The sequence below is a fragment of the Cololabis saira genome, chromosome 18, assembly GCF_033807715.1.
Source record: "Cololabis saira isolate AMF1-May2022 chromosome 18, fColSai1.1, whole genome shotgun sequence".
Classification (NCBI taxonomy): Eukaryota; Metazoa; Chordata; class Actinopteri; order Beloniformes; family Belonidae; genus Cololabis; species Cololabis saira.
Window position 1 is genome coordinate 30,664,490 of NC_084604.1, and position 24,014 is coordinate 30,688,503.

Below are 24,014 nucleotides of genomic sequence, written 5' to 3' on the forward strand. Positions count from 1 at the left end.
GGAGAACTGTCCTCCAAAGGATGACAATATCGTTGACCTTTTGTATTTCTCTTATCCTTCTGCCATATTTGCCTTTGCTGAAGGTTAAGGAGATACTCCTTCCACCTCATCCAGAATTAGTTTGCCAAGAACTGCACTGGACGCCATCTCTTACGTAGGTATAGATCCTCGCTCACAAATTGACCAGGAGGGGGAACCACTATGCTGGATTTCATCATGAGGATGTGGTTGGGAGGGAGGGGTTGAAGACCTGTCAGAGGTCTGCTATTTATAATAGCCATGACTTCATACAGAAAGGTTCTAAGCGAGGCACTGTCAAGTCTTTTGGCAGACTGGTCGAGGATTGCTGTTAGAACACTTCTGATTGTCCTTATTTGGCGCTCCCACACGCCTCCCATGTGGCTTGCTGATGGGGTGTTCATTATGAACTCACATCCATGTTTCAGCTGTTCATGATCCAGGTTCATCATTGCGTTCAGGAACTCTATTTTTGCACCTACAAAGTTGGTGCCTTGATCACACCTCAGCTGTCTTACACTTCCGTGTATTGCAATGAATGCATGTAATGCATTGATGAAAGCATCTGTTGTGAGATCATCCAGCATTTCAATATGTATGGCTCTTGAGCACATACAAGTGAAAAGAAGACCATACTTCTTCAGTTAATTTCTTGCTTCCTTTACATAAAATGGTCCAAAGCAATCTATGCGAATATGTGAATGGAGGTGTCGTTTTCGTTCTGTTTTCTGGCAAATCTGCCATCTTTGGGTCTTGTGTGTTCCTTCTGTACCTTCTACACCTTGTGGACTTGTAAATGTGCAAGGAAACTGCATTGCTGCATCCTATGATCCAGATTCCTTTGGATCGCAACTCATTAGCAGTTATCCCTCTTCCTTGACGAGGCACCTTCTCGTGGTGATACTTGATCAGTAAAGGGCTGAGTATACTTCTGCGTCACACACACGCAGAGCACACGGCGCACCCGTGGTGCCGTCACGAATCGTTCAGAGTTCTCCGTCTCTCCGTTTGGTCGCGGTGCAGTACCCCCCGCGGCCACTAGTTAGCGATCTTTTTCTGAATGGTTTATCCGACTTTTTCCGGTCACAGTAAATCAAAGAAATAAGGACAACTATTGTGCAAAAAACAAAAACAAAAAAAATCACATATAAACGAAGAAAAAAGCCCTGGAAGTTCACTACTGATTCAAACCGGAAACCGGAAATGCTTCGCTTTCAAACGAACCAATCACAGCCCTCTCGGTCTGCGTGTGGACGGCGTCTCCTCGACGCGTAGTTACAATTTTCGGGAGGTGCACGTCACTGACGGCGCATGTGACGGCGTGTCCTCTGCGTGTCCAAAAACCACACGCCGTAGACACGGCGTCGTTTTGACGCAGAAGTATAATTCAGCCTTAAGGACGACACATGGCTTGCCCTTGGCAGAATTACAGGATGCTTGACATGCGGGTGAAGACTAGACCTTGTCAAACGTCCTCCAACCCTGAGAACACTGTGCTCATCCACAAATGGGCTTAGTTGGTATAGCTTGTTTGTTTTATCTTGTTTCACTTCCTTGCATTGTTTTATGCCTTTTATTTCACTGCTGAATGCTTCTGTTTGGACCAATCTCATTATGAAAAATTCTGCTTCCTGTCTTTCCTCAATGCTTGTGACATCACTTGTTTTAGGTTTGAGACCCTTGATCTGCTTAGCAAGGTGCTTGAGATGAGCAATGGCCTTCACAGTTCTTTTCCAGACAGAAAACTTTGACAAGCGGTCTAGCAAAATCCTGTCTTCTGTTGCTTTGGTATTGAACACTTGGGCTTTCTGTAGTTCTGGATCATTGTCCATAATCTCTCCCACCCTCAAAGCACTTGTGGGCAGCTCCTTTTCCCAAAGAAAGTCTGGTCCAGAAAACCAGTTGGAAGCGACAAGCTGAGCTGCTATTAGGCCTCTTGAAGCATGATCCGCAGGATTATCTTCAGACTTGACAAACTGCCATTGCTTGGGATCTGTAGTGGACTTGATTCGTTGGATTCTGTTCGCCACAAACACATGAAACCGCCTGGCGTCGTTTTATATCCAAGAACAACCTTCGAGTCTGTTCAAAAATGTTCTTGAAGACCATCAATTTCAATCTAATTTCTGAGCATAACACTGGTCCAGGCTGCTACTACTGCTGCTGATAACTCAAGCCGGGGTACTGTGGTTACCTTGGTGGGGGCAACACGAGCTTTCCCCATGACTAGCGAGCAATGGACCTCGCCATCTGTGTTGATTGCTCTGAGATACGAACACTCGCCGTAACCTGTGACGCTGGCGTCTGAGAAATGGTGAATATCGTACTGTTTGAAGTCTGTGAAAGTTGCTGGAATGTAGCACCTGTTAATCTTCACCTCAGACAGGTTCAGAAGATCTTGTAGCCACAATTCCCACTGTGCTCTGAGCTCCTCAGGAAGTGGCTTGTCCCTACCTGCCTTGTCTCGACACAGTTGTTGTAAGATCAGCTTTCCAAGGAGGATGAATGGCGCTACGAACCCCAACGGGTCATAGATGGAAGCTACAGTGGATAGCACTCCTCTTCTGGTCAGTGGGTGTTCTTTGACAGTGATTCTAAATTGGAAGTCATCAGAGGACACACACCACTGAACACCAAGAGCTCTTTCCATGAGTGGCTCTCCTAAGGCCATATCCAGGTCTTTCACACTTTCCGCATACTCTTCCTTCGGTATTGATTTCAGTACCGTTGTGCTGTTTGAAATGAACTTGTGCAGTCTAAGCATGCCTGTGCTGCAGAGCTCTCTAGCATCCTTGAAGAGCTGGATTACTTTCAGCATCAGACGTTACACTCACTAGTCCCTCATCTACATAGAAATTCCTTTGGATGAATTTAACAGTGCTCTGGTTAAATCGATCCTATCCTTCAGCAGCTAGATGTTTAAAACCAAAATTGGCACAGCCAGGTGAGGAGGCTGAGCCAAAAAGATGGACTTTCATCCGAAAAATTGAGGGTGGAGACTCTAGATTCCCATTCTCCCACCATAAGAACCTCAGGTAGTCTTGATCTTCAGGCTTCACATGGAATTGATGAAACATTCGTTCCACATCACACATAATCGCAACTGGGCCCTTGCGAAATCTGCAAAGCACTCCCACCATGCCGAAAAATCGAAGACGACCCGAATCTTACCAGGTTTTTGAGGGTGATATACCCCATGGTGAGGAATATACCAGGCAGGTTGCTTGTTGAGTTCCTCGTCTGGGACCTTCTCTGCATCACCTCGAGAAATAATGTCTTCCATGAAGTTCACATAATCTGTGTAGTACTTTTGGTCTCTCTTTTACTTCCGTTCAAGGCCCACCAGACGCTGAACAGCACATGACTTATTATTGGGTAGATTTGGTCTGTCTTGTCTGAAAGGTAAGGGCATTTCATAATGACCGTCTTGCTTGTGTGTGATTTCATCCTTCAGCTTGGTCAAGAAATGGAGATCTTCCTGAGAAACAGTTACCTCTTATCCAACTCTCTCACTGAAATCAGACTCTAGCACCCTGAGGATATCATACGCAGTGATCACTTCCTTGATCCGAGTCTTGCAAAGATAGTGAACTTCACCCTTGAGCTTGACTGTTGGGTTGGTTTCAGGTGTCACTTGCTTTACAATGATGCGATGACTTACTCCAATTGCGTCACCTTCGTGTTCACATGGGTCACCATAGCTTACTATGCTCCAACCTAGATCGGTTTTCTGTGCAAAAGGTCAGTTTTCCTCCCCACATACAACTTCTCGAGGCATTAAAGCTTGTGCGCAATTGTACCCGATCAGCAGACCACTCTCACATTGCATTTGCGGAGCGATGTGTTCTGCAAGATGCTTTAAGTGAGGCCATGCCTTGGCGGTCTCTGGAGTTGGGACATGTGACCGATTCGCAGGGATGAAGTTGCGAGTGTAAGCTGTTGGCACTGTAATCTTCTTGGTGGAGTATAGCCCTCTTATTTGTAAACCTTTGAGTTTTTTGCAGGACCTTTGTCCTTTTTGACGACATTGTAGATAGTTTGAGTTTCACTTGTTCTGTTTTTGTGTCTAGAACATCTGATATTTCCCCAAGAATGAATGAAGAGTCGCTTTGTGAATCTAGCAGAGCGTAGACAATAACTTCCTTATTTGGGTCACTTGGTGTTGACACATAGACAGGTATGATTGCCGAAGTTTGGGTACTGTTGCCATCTTGCACAACTCTGTTGGATGTGATTTCCTTGGTGATCTCCTGTTGTGATGACTGTGGCTTTCTTTCCTAACTGTTACTTATTTCTTTAGCTTGTTCTCTCTTCGTTTCTTGTTTTTGTTTTGAGCAATCTTCATGTAGGCATGTGGGATGATGCTTTGAACAGGTGTCACAGACCATCCGGTAACTACACTGCTTTGATTGATGACCAGAACTTAAACAGCCGAAGCACGGTCTCTCACTCTGAATAAATTTGACCTGGTCAGAAACTGGCTTTCCACTGAACTTGAAACACTTGTGTAATACGTCCTGTTTTCTAACAAAACACACGTGTCCACATTCTTTTCACTGCTGCTGGTTGTGAATGCCTTGACAGTTTGCTTCTTAGAGGCCACTATGTTTTGGTTCTTGGTCTTTGCTTTGTCAGGTTCACTCTGCCGTAATGCATGGTAAGAGGTTATAGGGTTGCACGCAATACTAGCTTCCTTTGACAGAAATGTCACAAAGTAACTGAAGCTTGGGAACCTCCCGTATTCCAGTTGGTATTGTGTGGCCTTTCGATTCCATCCAGTACTTAACCAGTCAGGTAGTTTGGCAGCTAGTCTTTGATTCTCCATTCCATCATTGAAAATATTTATGAGCCATAGCAGATTCACAATGGCGCAAAAAATCCACAAACTTCCTTAAATCAGCACTTTCCCGTGAGTCTATTTTTGGCCAGGCATGTAGTTTGTATCGGAAGGCTTTGGCAATAACAAAAGGCTCACCAGCAGATCCCACGCAGCGTAATATGAATCTTCAGAATCAGTCAAAAAATAGCCCTCTAAGGCCTCTTTAGCTGCTCCTCCAACATTCCTCCATCCTGCCTCATGATCCTTTAAAATGTCAGCATGCTTTTATTCAAACAAAAAAAATATTTCCTTCCTTATCAAAGGGAATTAATAATAATAATGGTCAAAAAATCAATATAAACCAAATACCAATAAATCAATTACAATGATGTCCTTATGTCACGTGAAACACTGTTATTGTTATAAGGCTATACACAGTTTCTTGTAGTTTTTTCAGTTCTTATGTCACACTTCAGACACAAACTTAAGTAACTGGCTTATGGACGTCTTAATGAAAAAACTGATGAACGTGTGTGTCCTCAATGTTTAACAGTGGCTTATCTGTTTTTCCCGTCTGATGAGCCGATGGACACGTCGGGCAGGTAGGGAAACTTCAAGCAGGTCCGAGTTGACTATCACTCCCTCCAGGAAATACACAACACCACCACGGTTCTTCATTTACAGATGGCTTTATTCTTCCACTCTCCTTGTACCACCGTGTACCACCACCACCACCGTTAAACAATTTAAATACATAATGGACAAAATAAACAACAATATACAATAAACAGAATAAACACAGCTGTGGAAGGCTACGAAAATCCTGCTAATTAATTATGCAAATCAATTATGCACGACGCACATATAAACGTAAATAAAACATACCTCGCTGGCTGCACATAACCAGAGGGAAATGAGTCCGCTTAAAAAAAAAAAAAAAAACCTTCCAAAAATGTCAACTTTACCCTTTTAACTTCTCCACTTTTCCACGTAACTTATGCAGCATGACAAGTGCTGCTTCACATCACCTGCTGAATGAGCTTCCAATAAATTAAATTGTCCCAGCGCAACACAGAGCACGAAGAAAGGTTCCTACACATCAATACAAAAATAATACAATACTGCTGGAAATGAATCACATAAATATTGCAGAAATAGTAAAAAAAATAAAATAATGACAAATAATATATATGCCAGTTAAATATAATAAACACATTTCTCTATAATAATATAACTTATTGTTCAATTATTCATTCATATAACACTCAAGGGGCGAATAGTGGTCGGATTATGTTACCCTTACCTAAGTCTGACTCTATGAAGAGGACATATTGGAACACCCTTCCAGGTGAGATTCGTGACATCAAATGAAAGGCTGATTTGAAACAAAGACCAAGAATGTATTTGTTGTCATAACCTTAACATCATATAGCGTATCTGATTGAGTGAGATCAATACATCAAATTATATATGATTTGTATGATGTTCTTCTTTATTTCTTATTTTTATTTTTGATTTTGTATTTTATTGTCTGAACCCCAGGAAGACTAGCTTTTGTTTGGGCGTCGGCTGATGGGGATCCTTTTAAATAAACAAATATATACGTATGAAAACACACACAGCCCGATCATCCAGAGTCTGCAGCTTAGTTCTGGGGATGTTGAGGAGGTTGCTGTTTCTAGAACGGAGGTTGTGAGATGGCTTTTGCTCTGTAATAAGGTCTTTGAGATTGGATAGATTGGAGCATTGCCATGAATACACCGGTGAGCAGTTTTGAAGGACTCAAGGAGCCAGTGCAGGGATTTGAGGGTGGGTGTAATGTGCTCATATTTACACACATAAGCATCCTGGAAAAGGCCCAAATTCAGTATTGGAGGTCTAAGGAATCATTATAAATCCTGTTTTTTTTTAAGTGAAGCATAATTCTCCTACTTTTTCCCCACTTTTTCTCTGCCCAGTTTCTTATTGAGATGGTTTTAATAAACGTCACATGGAGCCAAATAAATGAGTAAAACTCAATCACAAAAGATCTTGTTTGTTTGTTTGTTTGTTCAGTACTTCATCAGTGTTTTTTTTTCCTGTTTTCTTCCATTAGGTGCATGGCTTCTTCAAAGGTATGGCCTTACCCGTGAGTACAGTCAGCATGACTTCCTCCGTGGCGTTTGGCACATACAGGAACTGCCTGCAGAGTCTGAAGCAGATACGGGGGGCTGACAAGGATCCAGACACCAAACTAGATGTCCTCCTCTCTGGACTGGCAGCTGGCATCGCTCAGGTAACTCGAGTCAGGCTCACGAACCATCAGCGGTTAGCTGAACCGCAGGTCCTGATAGTGTACTGAATCGCATCAACAAACTTTTTACTTTCCTTCCAACAGACATCGGTGATGTCTCCCGGCGATACAGTGAAAGTACGTCTTCAGTGTCAGACAGAGTCCAAGCGAAGAGGCACCAACATCAAGCTAAAGTACACCGGCCCCATTAACTGTCTGCTGGTCATCGTTAAAGAGGAGGGGTTCATGGGCCTTTACAGAGGATCTCTCCCACTGATGCTGAGAGATGGACCAGCAATGTCCACGTACTTTTTGACCTATGCAACCATTTGTGAATGGCTGGCAGGCAGCAGCAACAAAAAACTAGGTGAGGGAAGAAGAAGAGAAAGGATGCTGCTGTTGTTTTCTTGCATCCTGACCTCAGATCCTGCTCAAATGTATGCTTTTATATTTCCAATTACAGTCCCATTCACTGTGATAAATTCTAAGGGTGCAAACTTAAAGGGAAAGTTCGGTTTTTTACAACCTGGACCTTATTTCTGGCATTTTTTATGGTTGTATACTCACCCAGAGGTGTTTGGTGTCATTTGGAGTCCTTCGGAAGATATTAGGAGTTTTGTGCGAGCCTCTTCTCCATATAACGGTAGCGCATGGGGGCACCGCGGGACACAGACGATGCAGCGTCTAAATAACACATGATTGCCGCAAAACTCTTCATTTCTTTTATGAATCACTAGATCTGCTTCCAGGACCTGTTGTCTACATCCGCGGCTGTGTGTGTAACAAATAAATCAGTTTGTAAACAAGACCCCTGAACTCATGACGTCATCTGTGTGCGCGCATTGCAGACACAGCTCTGTGTACAGCTGGAGTTCGCTACCGTTAGTTTACTGTTAGTTATTTGAAACATGTCTGAATATTTGTCAAATTCTGAGGTTGTGGACGACGACTTTGAATATGATGGACGTCCTTACCGTTTTGAGCCAGAGTATACGGCTGAAGAGCTCACTGAACGGAGGACAGAGTGCGCGCACAGAGATGACGTCATGAGTTCAGAGGTCTTGTTTACAAACTGATTTATTTGTTACACACACAGCCCCGGATGAAGACAACAGGTCCTGGAAGCAGATCTAGTGATTCATAAAAGAAATGAAGAGTTTTGCGGCAATCATGTGTTATTTAGACGCTGCATCGTCTGTGTCCCGCGGTGCCCCCATGCGCTACCGTTATATGGAGAAGCGGCTCGCAAAAAAACTCCTAATATCTTCCGAAGGACTCCAAATGACACCAAACACCTCTGGGTGAGTATACAACCATAAAAAATGCCAGAAATAAGGTCCAGGTTGTAAAAAACCGAACTTTCCCTTTAAGAGTGATACATTTCTTTTTGTAAAATATCTCATATACAGGACTGTCTCAGAAAATTAGAATATTGTGATTTTCTGTAATGCAATTACAAAAACAAAAATGTCATACATTCTGGATTCATTTCAAATCAACTGAAATATTGCAAGCCTTTTATTATTTTAATATTGCTGATCATGGCTTACAGCTTAAGAAAACTCAAATATCTTATCTCAAAAAATTAGAATATTCTGGGAATCTTAAACTGTAAGCCATAATCAGCAATATTAAAATAATAAAAGGCTTGCAATATTTCAGTTGATTTGTAATGAATCCAGAATGTATGACATTTCTGTTTTTTTAATTGCATTACAGAAAATAAAGAACTTCATCACAATATTCAAATTTTCTGAGACAGTCCTGTATGTGGGAACATTCTTGGCAAAGCTGTTAACTTGTAAACTCTCTGGAGGTAATACTTTAAGTTAGTGTGTGATGAAGCATCTGCCGTGATAAATCTTTACATTTTATCTGTATATTCCTTCCTTCCAAAGATTGGGGTGGTGTGATGCTGGCCGGCGGACTAGCGGGAATGGCAGCCTGGACCATTGGAACGCCGATGGATGTGATCAAAGCGCGCATGCAGATAGACGGAGTGCGGGAAACCAAGCGATATAAGGGTTTTTTGCACTGCTTTGCTGAGACTGTGAGAGTCGAAGGGGGCAGCGTTTTCTTCAGGAGCTTAGGCATCAGCTGGCTGCGTGCATTCCCAGTAAACATGGTGGTGTTTTTAACCTATGAGGTGCTCATTGGTTTCCTCCAAGCCGCACCCGAAAGTGTTGACTCACCACGTTTAGAACTCGAGTAGTCCGACGTCTTTACTCATAATGACCCATATTCAGTTACCATGAAGTGATTTTGCACAGTGTTCATTGGAGTTGTTACATATAATGTTTCCATACTATAATCAGGTAAAATATCCTGATATGTGCAGAACTTTCAGCCCTATTGTTAGCAGATTGCAGACCACTAGGTGGCATCCTTGACCACTTTGTTACAATATCATCTCTTTCTCTGTTTACAACAAGAAAACCAAGTTTTGATTGTTGTAAATGAGCAGGACACCACAAAACCTCAAGTTGTTGGGGGCTACTTGAACTATCTGACTTCTTTTCTGACCAGATAAGGTGTGGAACCAAGACTGAACGGCACTACGCACACTAAGAAGAATGATACCCATGTCATCCATGTTTGCATATCATTACATCTATTGCCAGAAGCTAAATGTTACAATTGGACTGTCTGAAACAGTCATAGTGAAACTGTCTACTTGTGGTTTAAAAGAATGTTAGTTTTCAGATGTGCATTAATAACAGAAGTCGTTTTATGACATTACTGCTTAAGATTGCAGAAGTTGCAGCTACAATTATTGAATGAATTGCTATGTAATAGTACCAAAGAGCTTATTTATGAACTCATTCGATTGTACAGAATGTTATTTTCTCAAAGTGCATGATACATACTGACTATTGTGGGGAGTGAGTTGTTTTCAGAGGTTGGGAGATGGATAGGAAGCAGGTGAATTACTGAATGCAATTTCTTGTCATTTATTTTTGAAGATCTGATGAAAATGCTGATGGTACCTTAGTAAAGGATGAAAATGTTGTCTTGATCTCTTCATGAATGTATCAAGTTGCAGAGACAGAATTTAAAAGCAGGGTAAGCGATTCTAACCCAGAACGCTTCTTATCATAATCACTGAAAATCTCCACACCATCCGATCGCTGCCTGTCATGTCAGTACACTGAAGAAAAAAAAGAAGGTGCAATAATCGAATCACCTCGTTTTTCCGCCTCCCGAGGGAAAACAAACTTTAGTCAACCAGAATCGTAAGCACAGAGCCGCTCTTCGCTCAATCACAAATGAAACAGCAGCTAGGGAGGAAGACCCAGACATTTCCATCTGGTGAGGAAGACCCGGACAGTTCTAGCTGGTGAGGAAGACCCGGACACTTCCAGCTCGTGAGGAAGACCCGGACACTTCCAGCTGGTGAGGAAGACCCGGACATTTCCATCTGGTGAGGAAGACCCGGACATTTCCAGCTGGTGAGGAAGACCCGGACACTTCCATCTGGTGAGGAAGACCCGGACATTTCCAGCTGGTGAGGAAGACCCGGACACTTCCAGCTGGTGAGGAAGACCCGGACGTTTCCAGCTGGTGAGGAAGACCCGGACACTTTCATCTGGTGAGGAAGACCCGGACACTTCCAGCTGGTGAGGAAGACCCGGACATTTCCAGCTGGTGAGGAAGACCCGGACACTTCCAGCTGGTGAGGAAGACCCGGACATTTCCAGCTGGTGAGGAAGACCCGGACACTTTCATCTGGTGAGGAAGACCCGGACACTTCCAGCTGGTGAGGAAGACCCGGACACTTCCAGCTGGTGAGGAAGACCCGGACACTTCCAGCTGGTGAGGAAGACGCGGACATTTCCAGCTGGTGAGGAAGACCCGGACACTTCCATCTGGTGAGGAAGACCCGGACATTTCCAGCTGGTGAGGAAGACGCGGACATTTCCAGCTGGTGAGGAAGACCCGGACACTTCCAGCTGGTGAGGAAGACCCGGACACTTCCAGCTGGTGAGGAAGACCCGGACACTCCATCTGGTGAGGAAGACCCGGACATTTCCAGCTGGTGAGGAAGACCCGGACACTTCCAGCTGGTGAGGAAGACCCGGACACTTCCAGCTGGTGAGGAAGACCCGGACACTTCCAGCTGGTGAGGAAGACCCGGACACTTCCAGCTGGTGAGGAAGACCCGGACATGTCCAGCTGGTGAGGATTTGCTGCACATGCAGCTGAATCTGTCTTGTTCCACTGTTCAAACCTTCCCAGTCAACTTCTCCACACGTCAGCGCTGCACACAAACACAAACACGTGTGCGCTCACCCACGTGCCTCTCTTGCTCAATTGCACATGCACGCTTACACTGGCTCCTGTTAAAAAGACCGTAACAATATGAAGAAAGCTGATAGCATCTAATCCCCCACTATATTTTGTTTTGTCTTTACTGTTAATATGAACGTCATTGACCCCTTCTGTCTCGTCTCACGCACACTAGCCGAGTCACATTTTGATTCCGGGATGCCGGTTTTGTGAATGTAAGGACAGGTTTACGTGTTTTTTCTCTCTTCATAGGGTCTGAGTGTAAAGGAGTGAAATCGGTGGCCCACTTTCATGGAAATGTTACAGACCACCAGTATGTAAGAGCCTACTGTGTTTCCAACTCTAATACCCCCCCCCAACCCCCCCCACCCCAAAAAAAAGATGCACAAATATACTTGCAGCATTAGCTCTTAAAAAAAGAGAACAGCACACAAAGAAAAGTGTGCTTCATATATAAACATTTAGACATTCCCTGGGTGTTTTAAAGTGATTATTATTTCAGTCGACTGCACAATGGGACATTTCCTTCGTTCTCTGACATTATTTGACAACTTCATTTGCCTTTTACACTGTATAATTTAATAACCTTTTTAAAGTGCAGCATATTGTTTAATATTAAACCATCTGTTTCTATTCATTTCACCCTTTGATGTCACGCAAAAAAGATGCTGGCAGTCAGGATTGTTCCAAATGACTCAAGCAACAACAAGAAAGCTATCCTATCCTATTCTATTCTTTTCCTTTTACATTTTATATTAAGTATATATGTAGTACTTTTCATGCTGTGATTTGACCTGCAGTGGAGCATTTCTCTATCAGTCTGACTTTTACTAACAGTTCTTTTGCAGGATCTGTCCTTCAGGTTCGCCATGGTGATGGATAGATTGACAGGTGAGGTCCCGCAGGAGTCTGTATGGATAAGGATGTTTGCAGCTGATATTGTGATCTGTAGGGGGGAGGCAGAAGAAAACCTGAAGAGGTAGAGAAAAAAGGTAGGGAAAAGGAGAGTGCTAGCAGCTTAAAGTGAGTGGAGTCTAGAGTTATCTGCGACAGAAGGGTGGCAGCAGTCAGATGTCTTGGACATAAAACAACTAAGGCTGGATTGAGATGGTTTGCACACATTAAGAGGACGGATAGAGAATACATCCGGAGAAGGATCTTGAGATGGAGCAGCCAGGTTGGAGAATAGAGGAAGACCAAAGAGCAGATTTCTGAATGTGGTTAAAGACTGATGACTGATGTGCTTCATCCAGCACTATCCATTATTGTTGTAAAGTACAAGTAAAATTTGCATGGATGTTATTGACAATATGAATAAAAATTATTGATGATATCCACATTCAAAACCTGCACCACAAGCAGCCAATTGTTGAACAGATCAAATGTTTCCATGTTTGATTGGTGGAGTTGTATTGCCATCTAGTGCGTGAGCTGAACTCCAGCTACTGAATCTGTGCCTGCAGACTTACCTACCAAAATGATTGCATTACTTAAAGCTTTAGATAATTCGTTGGTCACTACCGTTATGTGGAATCTGGTGGTTTGGATATGTTATGGTTGTATATGTAGGTTATTATCTGTTTCTGTTGTGTGGAGGACCACAGTCTGAGGCAGATGCATGAGCCCTCATGTGCACACATGTTCAATATCTTTATGAAATCTGGCAACAAATTCGGTTTATTAGGTCCAGTGTGCAAAAATACCGTTTTGGATTCAGTATCGGAAACACTGGGGGACATGCTGCATAACGCCTATTTGGATACGAGGTCTATCAGGGTTTCACAGGTGGAGAATGAAGGAAAGTGACATCTTTCCCAATTTCTCCCCCCAAAAAATAAATAAATAAAAAGCCGCAGGCTCTATATTCCTCCAAAAAGCTTCTTGAATACAGCTGGCTCCTTTGCAACTCCCTGCCAAAGCGAGTTAGAGGTAGAAACAGCCCCATTGTTTTATGAAATGATTAACTCAATCAGACTGTCACACAGACAGTATTAAGTGGAATCCTGAAAACATTTTAAGAGCTGATTTAATGAACCCCCACCACTCCAACCAGCCCACATACATTATTACTGCAATCTGTCTCTCCCCTCTCTGTCATCGCTGAGAACTTGTTGTGTGAACCAGCTCCACATGGGATGTGTGCTGGGAGTAATGATTTCATCTGTTTAACATGTGTAATTGGCTCATGATCGTCCCTCTGCGGGAGCAATAAAGACCTATTATAATAAACTCAACTGATTTAATTGAATGACATCTTTGCTCAGTGGATGAAGTGGGGTCATGGATTCAATTCTGTAAACAAGAACAAAAATAATAATAACAGCAGAGTGTCTTTTAAAATATTTACGTACATGTGCAAACCCCCTTTAATACGGCCACGGTTCATTGGACTATTTAATTTAATGACCTTGCTAAGCAATTATGAGAAGTTTATGTGCAGTTTGCAGTCGTTGACCTGCAAGGGTTAACAGTTTGGCTATACATAAAACAGAACAGGGTTTGGCAAGTTGCATGCCTTTATTGCAGTTCCAAGCCAGCGCTGGGATTCATAAATCAGCTTCTGCCACAATGGGATACTAGCTCAAATTCTAGGAATTGTGCTGCGAAACAAGAAAACCATTGAATGTTGTCTTTGTTAGTTGCTTTTAATTAAAACCTCCATGTCTTTTCTCCTTATGCAACAACAGCCCACAATTATGCAAGCTTCTACAGATCTGATTCAGCGAGGTTGCAGGCTGGGTGGAGGTGAAGCGAGTGGAACTGAGTGATGCCTCTTCACGGTTGTTTTTGATTCATTTGATGCAGCATTCAGTAGTATAACATGCAGGGGTAAAGTGCGGCTCGAATGTAATGGGTGGAAAATTGTGTAAAAGATTGAAATTCGCTCTGAATCATTGTCTGAATAAAAATACAAAAATCACAAGAACAGGGCTTTTAGAAAATAATGTCGAGGCATATAATTAAATCAGAATTTGTACGCGTGGGTGACTTTTTAAATGATGGGTGTTAACAACATCTCTGGAAAGCTTTGTTCTGTTGTCAGTCCGTCCTTGGTAACAAACACTTAGACCCTCTTTCACTTCCATTTGGGCTATTTTGGGAGCTCGGCGCTCCCCTGTTAGTGACGTGTGCTGCTGGGTAAATTTGCAGCTCCGGTGGCCTGGGCCTGCAACCTCAGATGGCATCAATATGGGAAAAGGAGAAAAAAAAAAGGAAAAAAAAAGACAGGAGATAAAAAAGAAAAGGGCAACAGCAAAGATGCCAGTTGAAGAGGAAGGGAGGGGATGGGACTGGAATGAAAACATGAATATACAGCTGTTACACGATGAGTCTGATTCCAGACGGAGATGTTTATTAAAAGAAGATGAATCTGTTCAAAATGAACAAAATAGAGAAATGATCTCTTCGACAGCTGGGAAAACAAAATGTTTTTTTTTTAGTGAGCTTCAATCCTTTTACGGTACATTAAATAAAAGAGAGGAAAATGGCTTTCCAAGAAATAATAGAAATGAAAGGTGATACAAGAGAAAACATGTTCTTGGTGACTAGAGGGGTGATGGGTAAAGGCGTACACTGGTTGAAGGAGTGGGGGCGCTATTGTCCTCCATATGCAACTGGAGCGAATGGCTGAGAAAAAAAAAAGAGAACAAACTGACTAAAACCGGATTATGTGCAGTTTAAACTCTTAAATGTCAGTCAACACTTTGTATTAGAGAATATTTGCTTCTTGCAACACAGATTGCCTGATGAAAAATAAGTGTTTATGCCAGATAGAGTACTTTAATACTGTAAAAGTGCTGTCACTGAAATCTAATTAGGATATGAACAGAGACTGTCCTGATTCTATAACATTAATCCCTCAGAAACTATCTTTCAGAGTGAAGACCCAACCCCCATGCTTTACCACAACAGCACTGCTAGCAGAATTAAAAGAGCAACAAGCAGCCAGTTTCCCCCTGAGACCTTGACTTATTTTTTTTGCAGAGAGCTTGTATCTGAAAAAAAGCGGCACCATTGTAACATATACCACATAGTTTGTCATGTTATAGAGTTTCCATAGCGAGGTGATGCAGTTGTTCACTTGCAGAGGTATGGTATTTTATTTTTCTGAGCCTCCATCCTGAGCTGACAGTAATATTCAGTACAGCATTGGTTTACTGCAGGTCAAGACATCGGCTAATGCAGAGATCTTGTATTCGCTTTGACATCTCAGTTTAGAAAACCAGTGTAGAAACATTTAATTCAAAACAGAAAACACTTGCAATGGGCCACTCATGTCATCTATCCTCTTCCAGGAAAGGCAGAAGTGTGGTATTAAACAGCCAAAACACAATTTCCTCAAGTACAGCCGCGGTTTCTGGGCAGAATCAGTGCGTTTCTCGTTTCTGTCATTTATTTTCTCCTCTTCTTTTTCACTCTCATTATTGGTAATTTATTTATATGTTTTCCTAAAAAAATAAACAGATTCACAAAAGTTGACAGCATAGGAAATGCAATTGGTCATGGAAATTAAACCAGATTCTCAAAGAGTTTGGAAAAACTGAGTGGAAACAACAAATAAAACATACCAAATTAACAGGGAACAGCAAGTGTGTCTCAGGTTACTCGAATGTTTGAAATCAGGCCACATAGAGTGTTACGTTTCTGTAGTTCTTGTCGTTTTAATGAGTTGCACATTTAGAAACCAGAAGACAGAAAAGGCATAATTCAGAAATTTAGGTCTGAATTAAAGTTGTAAAAAGTGCTGAATCTTCTTAGATATAATTATATGTCATGATATGTTTTCATGTTTTTCTTCTAACTAAAGAGATCACTTATAGGCAAGATCGGTACGGATAAAATACTAAATATCCTCTTCCACAGCTACATACCAAACCGTGAGCAGGATTACACAACAGTTTGGATGAAATGCTGTACCAGAGATGAGGCATGGCCTGACGGTGAGGTTATTAAGATCTGATGTCAATCTGGATCATTCAGACATTTGCAGACTTAAACTCTCCTTGGTGTCCATGTGAAAGTCACAGTCCAGAACTGCTCCCGATCCTCTCAAATAGCTCATTTGTTGTATCAGCGTTTTCCTCTTTTAGTTAATTACATCAGTGTTTAGCACAATTAAACAATCTTAGTCTAATGGTTAGACACTTCTCTTTCTCTTCTTTGCATATGCACGTCTGCTTGTAATAACAACAATAATAATCATAATCATACTATTATGATTAATTTATGACATAACAATAATCATAATATTATTATGATTATTATTAATAACAACATTAATCATAATAATAACAAAAACAACAACAACAACTATTATTATTATTATTATTATTATTATTTATTTATTTTTTATTTTTTTATTTATTTTTTTTATCCTTTATTTATCCAGGAAAGTCCCATTGAGATACAATATCTCTTCTGCCAGGGAGTCCTGGTCAATTATTACAGCAGGTTGATGTGCTTTGGCAAAAAATAAATACATTAAAAGTACATAAACAGAATAAAAACATAGATATGTTTGCTGGGGCAACTGTTAAATTGTTAGAAATGAAATGAATAAATAAGTCCGTCTGGGATCTGAGGCGAAGCTCTACAAATAAATATATCCTTGGAAATGTTTTCATGATGGAGAAAAAACACACAGAACTCACTACAGCAAGTTATAATTGCATCCTAATATAACCAAAAGGGAATGAAATAAACTAGCCCCTAGCTTACAAAGACAGGGGTACTTTCACAGCTGCAATGCTAATGACAAAGAACAGCTTTGCTGAGTGCTGCCGAGTGCAGTGTAACACGTTTGGGAGATACCTAACAATCAACAGAATTACAGAGCAGACAACTTTACTGTCACATCAAAACACGAACCCGCACATCACATAATAGAAGATAATAGAATATTACCTCCTAGTCCTGCCAGAAGATGGCAAGTTCAGCATCAGTCTTCCACCACGTCTCTTCCCAAACCGCTGACCAAACCATTTTTGAAGAGGTGCTTGTTAGACGATGATGGAGGCCTAATGGATAAGGCACTGGCCTCCTAAACCAGGGATTGTGGGTTCGTTTCCCCCCTAGGGTGGCCTTGTTTAAAAATGTTCAATGCAAGGCTGAGTTGAAACCTTCAGATCCAAATTTCAAAACAGCAAGATTTAGACTTCCACTTATCCATCCTGTATCCTCCTATGTGATTTCTTGCTTGTGTTGTTCTCTCGGATGTAAGTCGCTTTGGATAAAAGTGTCTGCTAAATCAGGGGTTCTTAACCTTTCTGACCTCGAGGCCCAATTTTTTCAGTACAGAGCGGCCCAGGGCCCAAGTAAAAACCTTGTCAAATAAAATGATCATCACGGACTTTTATGAAACATGTCAATGTTAACATGCACATGTCAAGCTTGATTTATACTAGGACAAATCAATCAGTTCAGGCTTATTAATAAAAAAAGATCAATAATTAGATTTTACTTAAAGCAGCACAACGGAACTTTCAGCTTTGTTGAGTTTGGCGCCTCCTTTGGACAAAAATCGGTAGTGCTTTACCAGAAAGAACACTCCATTTCCCATGAGCACCAGCGCGTACTGCCGGAAAACCCCCGTCCCCGCCGCTGCATTTGTTTTGATGAGAGAAGACGGGACGGACTTTCAAAACGACTTTTCTGTTTTCAGCGGTCGTTTGCAGGATGGATAATGAAGAGGTAATGTATCTATTTTTGGCTAAACAATATAATATGACGATGTTGAAAAACACTAAGTTCAACTTGGTTTTATTAAGTTGTTTCAGCGAGATAATGCGCCCTACAAACTCATACGCTCTGCACCTTTTTCCTGTCACGTTTTTTAGAGGGACTTCGTCATAAATTAGTAATCCAACATACTTACTGACAAAATAAAAAAAATACTTTATAACCTGTGAATAACTGAATGCCCTTTCTTTATATTTTGCAGATCAGCCCTGCACAATTTTACAGCTCTCAGGAAAAATACTAGAAATGTTCTATACATTTTCTTCGCATTGCATTATTTCCTCTAGTGCTGTAATTCTATTCAATTGTATTATTATTTTATAGGCTAAAGCTTCCTCATTGCGAATTACACATTTTTATGATCACTATTATCTCTCTGTCTGTTGTTGATATTGTCAGTAATTTTAGAATTACCAAAACCCAAGACGAATCCCCAGTATGTGAAAACATTCTAATTTTGATTCTTATTGATCATAGAATTCTACATTTACATTTGTATCATAACAATTCTGTCTCTTGTTTTATCAGGAATCTGCTGTTCGTGAGAACACCTCTACCTCTGCATCATCAGAGTTTGAACCCCCATAAAGACAGAACCGACACGCAGCATATATATCATATATATATGCATATATATACATATCGCCAGTTTGTGCTCTGGCAGCATGATGTTTGGAAAATCAGAGACACCTTTCCAGACCCAGTGGGACAGTACACTGGTTTCAGGGCTCGCCGTCTTCTGTAGAATAGAACCTTTATGAGGATTACTGCAAATATTTTGATATTGTTTTTTTTTGTTCCATTTTTTCCTGTACAGTTGTTTTTGTGTGTTTAAAATAAAGACATTTGTGCAAAACAAGACAGACTTTTATTTACACACCTTTCAGAAAATAGAACATTCTTGAACTTTGTCATTTGCATAGTGACAGCAGTTATCCCATACATACTTATTATAAACAATAAGTAATCTGTATCACAGTAGCAGTAATGAACAACTGTATGACAGGATAAATTACTGTGAATAAAGTAAACAAGTATAAATAGAGTAGTAGAAAAATAAACTAAAAATAATGAACTGATAATAAAAACTGAACTATGAAACAGTGTAAGAAGTTACTGTAAATAAATACAATGACTATAGTAGCAGTAGCATCTTGTGTCCATCCTTGTTTCGTGCTGGGAGAGTCCGCGTGCGATTCACTGCTGGAGTAGGAGAACTCTTCCCTGCATGAGGATGTTGATTCTGGAAGTTTTCCAGATCTGATGTAGTCCTGCAGAGTGTGAGAATAAAGATACAAAAACATTATGTCTTTCTGATAATTACTGACCTATAAATCATTCAACATATTTTGTTGATCACAAGTTTGAATTTTTTTCTTTGTTGAAGTCACTGTAATTATGCAGAAAGTAAAAGCAAGTAATGTATAGCTATAGAAAAATTAGAGAAATGTATATATTTATACACTCACAAGATAAAACGACACATTATAAACACCATAAGGTTTCTTTTACTACTCTTGTTATTATTTTAATATAATTCCAACAAAGTAGATTTACTTATATGCTTATATGGTGTTTATATTGTATTTTTTTCATCTGGAAGTGTATACTTTGCCTATATATTTCATTTTTCTGGCTATATTTTACTATATCTACAAATGTGTTGCTTTTACCATCAGTGTATAAGTATCTGTATATACAGACCTGAAGAGTCAAAAGGTTTACATAGATATTGACATTTGATACAGTAGCAACACTTACAGCAGCTGTAGTAGTTTCAGGATAATTGCTTTTGTAAAACACACTGACATAGGTGTTGACAAAAGTGCATACCTGGAGGTGATGAACGTCTTTACATCCTTCAACCATCTCGTCCAAGACGGCGGCTGCAAGGGCTTGTAGCGAGAGAACGCCGGGCCAATGTTTATTCTCCACCGGGCATTTAGCTTGTTCGCCTCCTCCGCTCCGTTAAAACTTTTATTTTCTTCGTTTTTTTCGCTGCTTCGGCCATGATACCACCAGCTCCTCGTTTAGCTCAACACCAGCTTCTGCTGAGCTCAGCCTCTGCGCTCCAAGCCCCGCCCATTTTTGTCTCGACTACGAATGGGGAAGGAGGGGGAAGTGACGTATGTGCCGTAAAGCAGTCAAAGCCGTAAAATTTGTAGTTTTTTAGTGTGGCAGGGTTCCTACCATGCTCCTCAAAGTTACATAGTGCCAGTGAAAGCAATACAGACCCCCTCAGATCATGACAGAGGTGTCATGAAACCTGTTGGAAGTTGATGTACCATCACAATGACTCTGGAAATATGATATTAAGGTGGAAAAGTTACGTAGTGTCGCTTTAAATAAAAAAGGAAGGACTCAGAATAAAAAATATATATACATATAAATCAATCAATGGATGGCAGTAGAGCGGGTCGTCCAATGATCGGAAGGTCGGCAGTTCGAATCCCGCTACGTCCCAGTTGCTGTCGTAGTGTCCTTGGGCAAGACACCTTACCCACCTTGCCCGTGTGAATGTGTTTGAATGTTTGGTGGTCGGAGGGGCCGACTGACGCTTCTGTCAGTCTGCAAGGCAGCTGTGGCTACAAACGTAGCTACCACCACCAGTGAGAATGTGTAGGAATGAATAATGGTCTCTGTAAAAAGCACTCTGGGTGTCTTGAAGGGCGCTATATAAAACCAAGCCATTATTATTAATAAAAAGTAAAATAAATACATTCAAAATAATGTTAAATTAAATAAACTGTAAATAAAATTGAAATAAAGTGCAAATGAAACTATATTTGTGCATAGCAGAACCAGAAGAATCTTTATTTTCTTTCATATACATATAAAAAAAAAATACAATTTCCTTTTTATCTGCAGCTCTTAATGAGACACTTGGGCCTGCCTCTGAGACACAATCAGGTCCAGTCTGGGTGGAATGGGGGAAAGGCTCACTCTCAGAGTAGCATGCAGCGTTGCTCTGAGTCTGTTTCGGGCTTTGGGCTTAGTTGTGGCCACGATGGAGAATATAAAAATAAAGGATCACGCCGCGCTCGCTCTCCCCGTTGCTGGGCGCAGACCAAGTAATCAATCCCTGATACTGGCAGATCCAAGCCGACTCTGAGCGCAGACCAAGTAAACGATCCCTTATCCTGGCGGATTTAAACCTATTTTGTGCAAAACAAAGGATTTTCTCCGTAAATACAGGCCTTAATAGTACACGTGCAGCTAGATGAGTGTCCGAGGTAAATGGAACGTGCCGCGGCATTATTCTCCTCTTTTATAGAGCTCCCCCGCTTCTTCCTCTTGGTTCCCTCCTCCACCGGCTGGCAGTCAGTAACAACTGACTAATGTATTAGCGCCACCACATGGTTGGGATGCAGTCCCGCGGCCCCCGCGGCCCAAACCTACAAAACAGAATTTTTGTCGCGGCCCACTAGATGGCGCTCGCGGCCCAAGTGTGGGCCGCGGCCCTATGGTTAAGAATCACTGTGCTAAATGACTGATGAATGAGTACTAGCAGTAGTAGTAGTAGTAGGTTAAGGCGTAGCATTGGCGGACATACATCATGGGTTTAATGTAGAGGCATAAACATGCATAACAGAGTACATTAGCAGAGGCATTGCTCTTTGTGTGTAAAGGCTGAAATATGCTTCTGCGTCACACCAACGCAGAGCACACGCCGCAGCCGTGACGCCGCGCTGAACCCTTCGGACTTCTCCGTCTCTCCATTTGGTCGCGGTGCAGTACCCCCCGCGGCCACTAGTTAGCGATCTTTTTCTGAATGGTTTATCCGACTTTTTCCGGTCACAGTAAATCAAAGAAATAAGGACAACTATTGTGCAAAAAACAAAAACAAAAAAAAATCACACATAAACGAAGAAAAGAGCCCTGGAAGTTCACTACTGATTCAAGAAATGCGTTGCTACCAAGTGAACCAATCACAGCCCTCTCTGTCTGCGTGTGGTCTGCGTCTCCTCGACGCGTAGTTACAATTTTCGGGAGGAGCACGTCAGTGACGCCGCAGGTGACGGCGTGTCCTCTGCGTCGATCCAAACCACACGCCGTAGGCACGGCGCCATTTTGACGCAGAAGCATAATTCAGCCTTTAGGCTTTGCCATGACGCAACAAATGTTCTTGAAAGAGTGATCCAACCTGGACCAAACGATAAAAAGTGGAATTCCAGGCTACCTGGATGCACTGTGTTCTACAATAAGGTAATGAAGCATCAGAATAAGTCTGAAAGTGTGATTTCAAGGTGGAAAAGCTATGCAGAGTTGGTACTGGTACTGTCTTCTAATAAAGGATAGGTGATAGTCTTTAGGGGAATGGAGTAGCATGGAGACCAGTATGCAAAGAGAAAACAGCAGCTGCAGATCCTCTGAATCCCTGATTACCACTGTGCAGCAGAACACATTACATGATATAATATTGTAGGTTATGGTAAATCCTTTTTGCAGTACATTTTAATTACAACAATGCATATTTATAGCCTGTCACGGTAATGTATGGGGCGCTGCAACAGCAACGTTTTGACACAAAAGGGACAAGATGTGCTGGGAGCCCTAGAGGTTTTTCATGGTAGGAGCGATTTGCTGCACTCACATGAACCCTGTAATTCCTGACCAGCTCTGGAGGAAATTGGGCTTCTTGACAAAGAAACCTTGTAGCTCTTTGGAAGACTGCATGAGGCCTCAGTCTTTTGTTTCTCTCGCTGCAGCTCAAAATCGTCTGGTTTGATGCAGCGCTCCTCTCAACATCAGAATGAAAGTTTAAACTGCAGTAAATCACAGAGTGTATCAGATTATATCCAATCAGCAGCATCCAGAACTAAGATGCCCCAGGGCTTCTTTTTTAGATGCCAAATGATTATTTCAACCCATGATCTTATGCATTACAACTGAAATCCAAGGTACAGTGTAGATTAAGTCAGTTTTAGTTTGAAAATGTCAAGGTTGCTGCAATAGTCACATGGCAGACTACACAGTCTAGTAGTCCAGCAACCCTCTAGTAAATCTGAGCGGTATTAACTCAAAATGTGTTAATGTTACACATTTCTGTGGGTTTTGGGTGGTTTTATTTGCACCAAGGACTCTAAAATGGTTAAAAAGTGTTGAGGTGTGAGCGTGAAAGGCTTAGGTGCACAACTTCATTTCCCCAGATGACTAAGGCGGGAACAAATGCATGGTTTTAGATGGCGTATACATAAATAGTCACAATTACTCCTGTCTCATGGCTTATATTGAATATATTTTATGATTTAAGTTAAAGATTAGTTGTAACATGCATGTCCATTTTCAGTTCCTTTCCTTATCCCAGGAGGATTCAGAGGGAATGGGGTTGGGGTTTAAGGATGACCACTTGAAAAACCTTCAGTAACTCTAAAGGCTGCAGCTGAAAAAAAGACAACAGTCTCAAATGAAAGGAACTGGGATGTTTATGGAAAATGTACAATAAATAAATAAAGTCTGCACCATATTCCTTAAAACGATTTGAGTGGGGCCAATTTAGGGCTGACAATGAGGTTAAAAAAATTATGTCATTATTACAAAAAGATGTCAATAAGTATTTCTAAACATGGTTTTTTGCAAAGGTATTATCTTTGAGGAACAACTGAGGCTCTGAGCTGAGGATGTCATCAATATTTATTATATTTTGTCATCAAATGTTTTAATTTCTTCTCCGCTCCACTGTTGCCTCACACTTGCTCAGGATGGGGGATAATAGCCAAATGATGATTCAATGCAATCTGCTGGGTTCCTGATCTAGGCAGTTTGTTTGAATGAATTAGCATTACATAAAATTTGCATTTTGGACTCATTTTGAATTAAATGAATCATGAATTTGAGCAGGTTGGATCCATAGACCAAAAGAGAACTGGAAAAACACAT

At 41.4% G+C, this 24,014-nt stretch overlaps 1 protein-coding gene across 3 annotated transcripts in view; it reads left to right on the forward strand.

Moving 5' to 3' along the window:
• slc25a47a (solute carrier family 25 member 47a) overlaps positions 1 to 10,396 on the forward strand; it is a 14,663-nt gene extending 4,267 nt beyond the window's left edge. For 2 of the 3 annotated variants that reach the window (XM_061707219.1, XM_061707220.1), the window contains 3 exons: positions 6,933 to 7,112; positions 7,215 to 7,476; positions 9,008 to 10,396. In XM_061707219.1, coding sequence (XP_061563203.1) covers positions 6,933 to 7,112; positions 7,215 to 7,476; positions 9,008 to 9,321 — 756 coding nt within the window. In that variant the 3' untranslated portion in view covers positions 9,322 to 10,396. Of the gene's footprint in view, positions 1 to 6,088; positions 6,186 to 6,932; positions 7,113 to 7,214; positions 7,477 to 9,007 lie in introns of those variants that run through there. The other variant, XM_061707221.1, reaches the window with a different exon arrangement.
• The last annotated feature ends 13,618 nt before the right edge of the window (positions 10,397 to 24,014 follow it).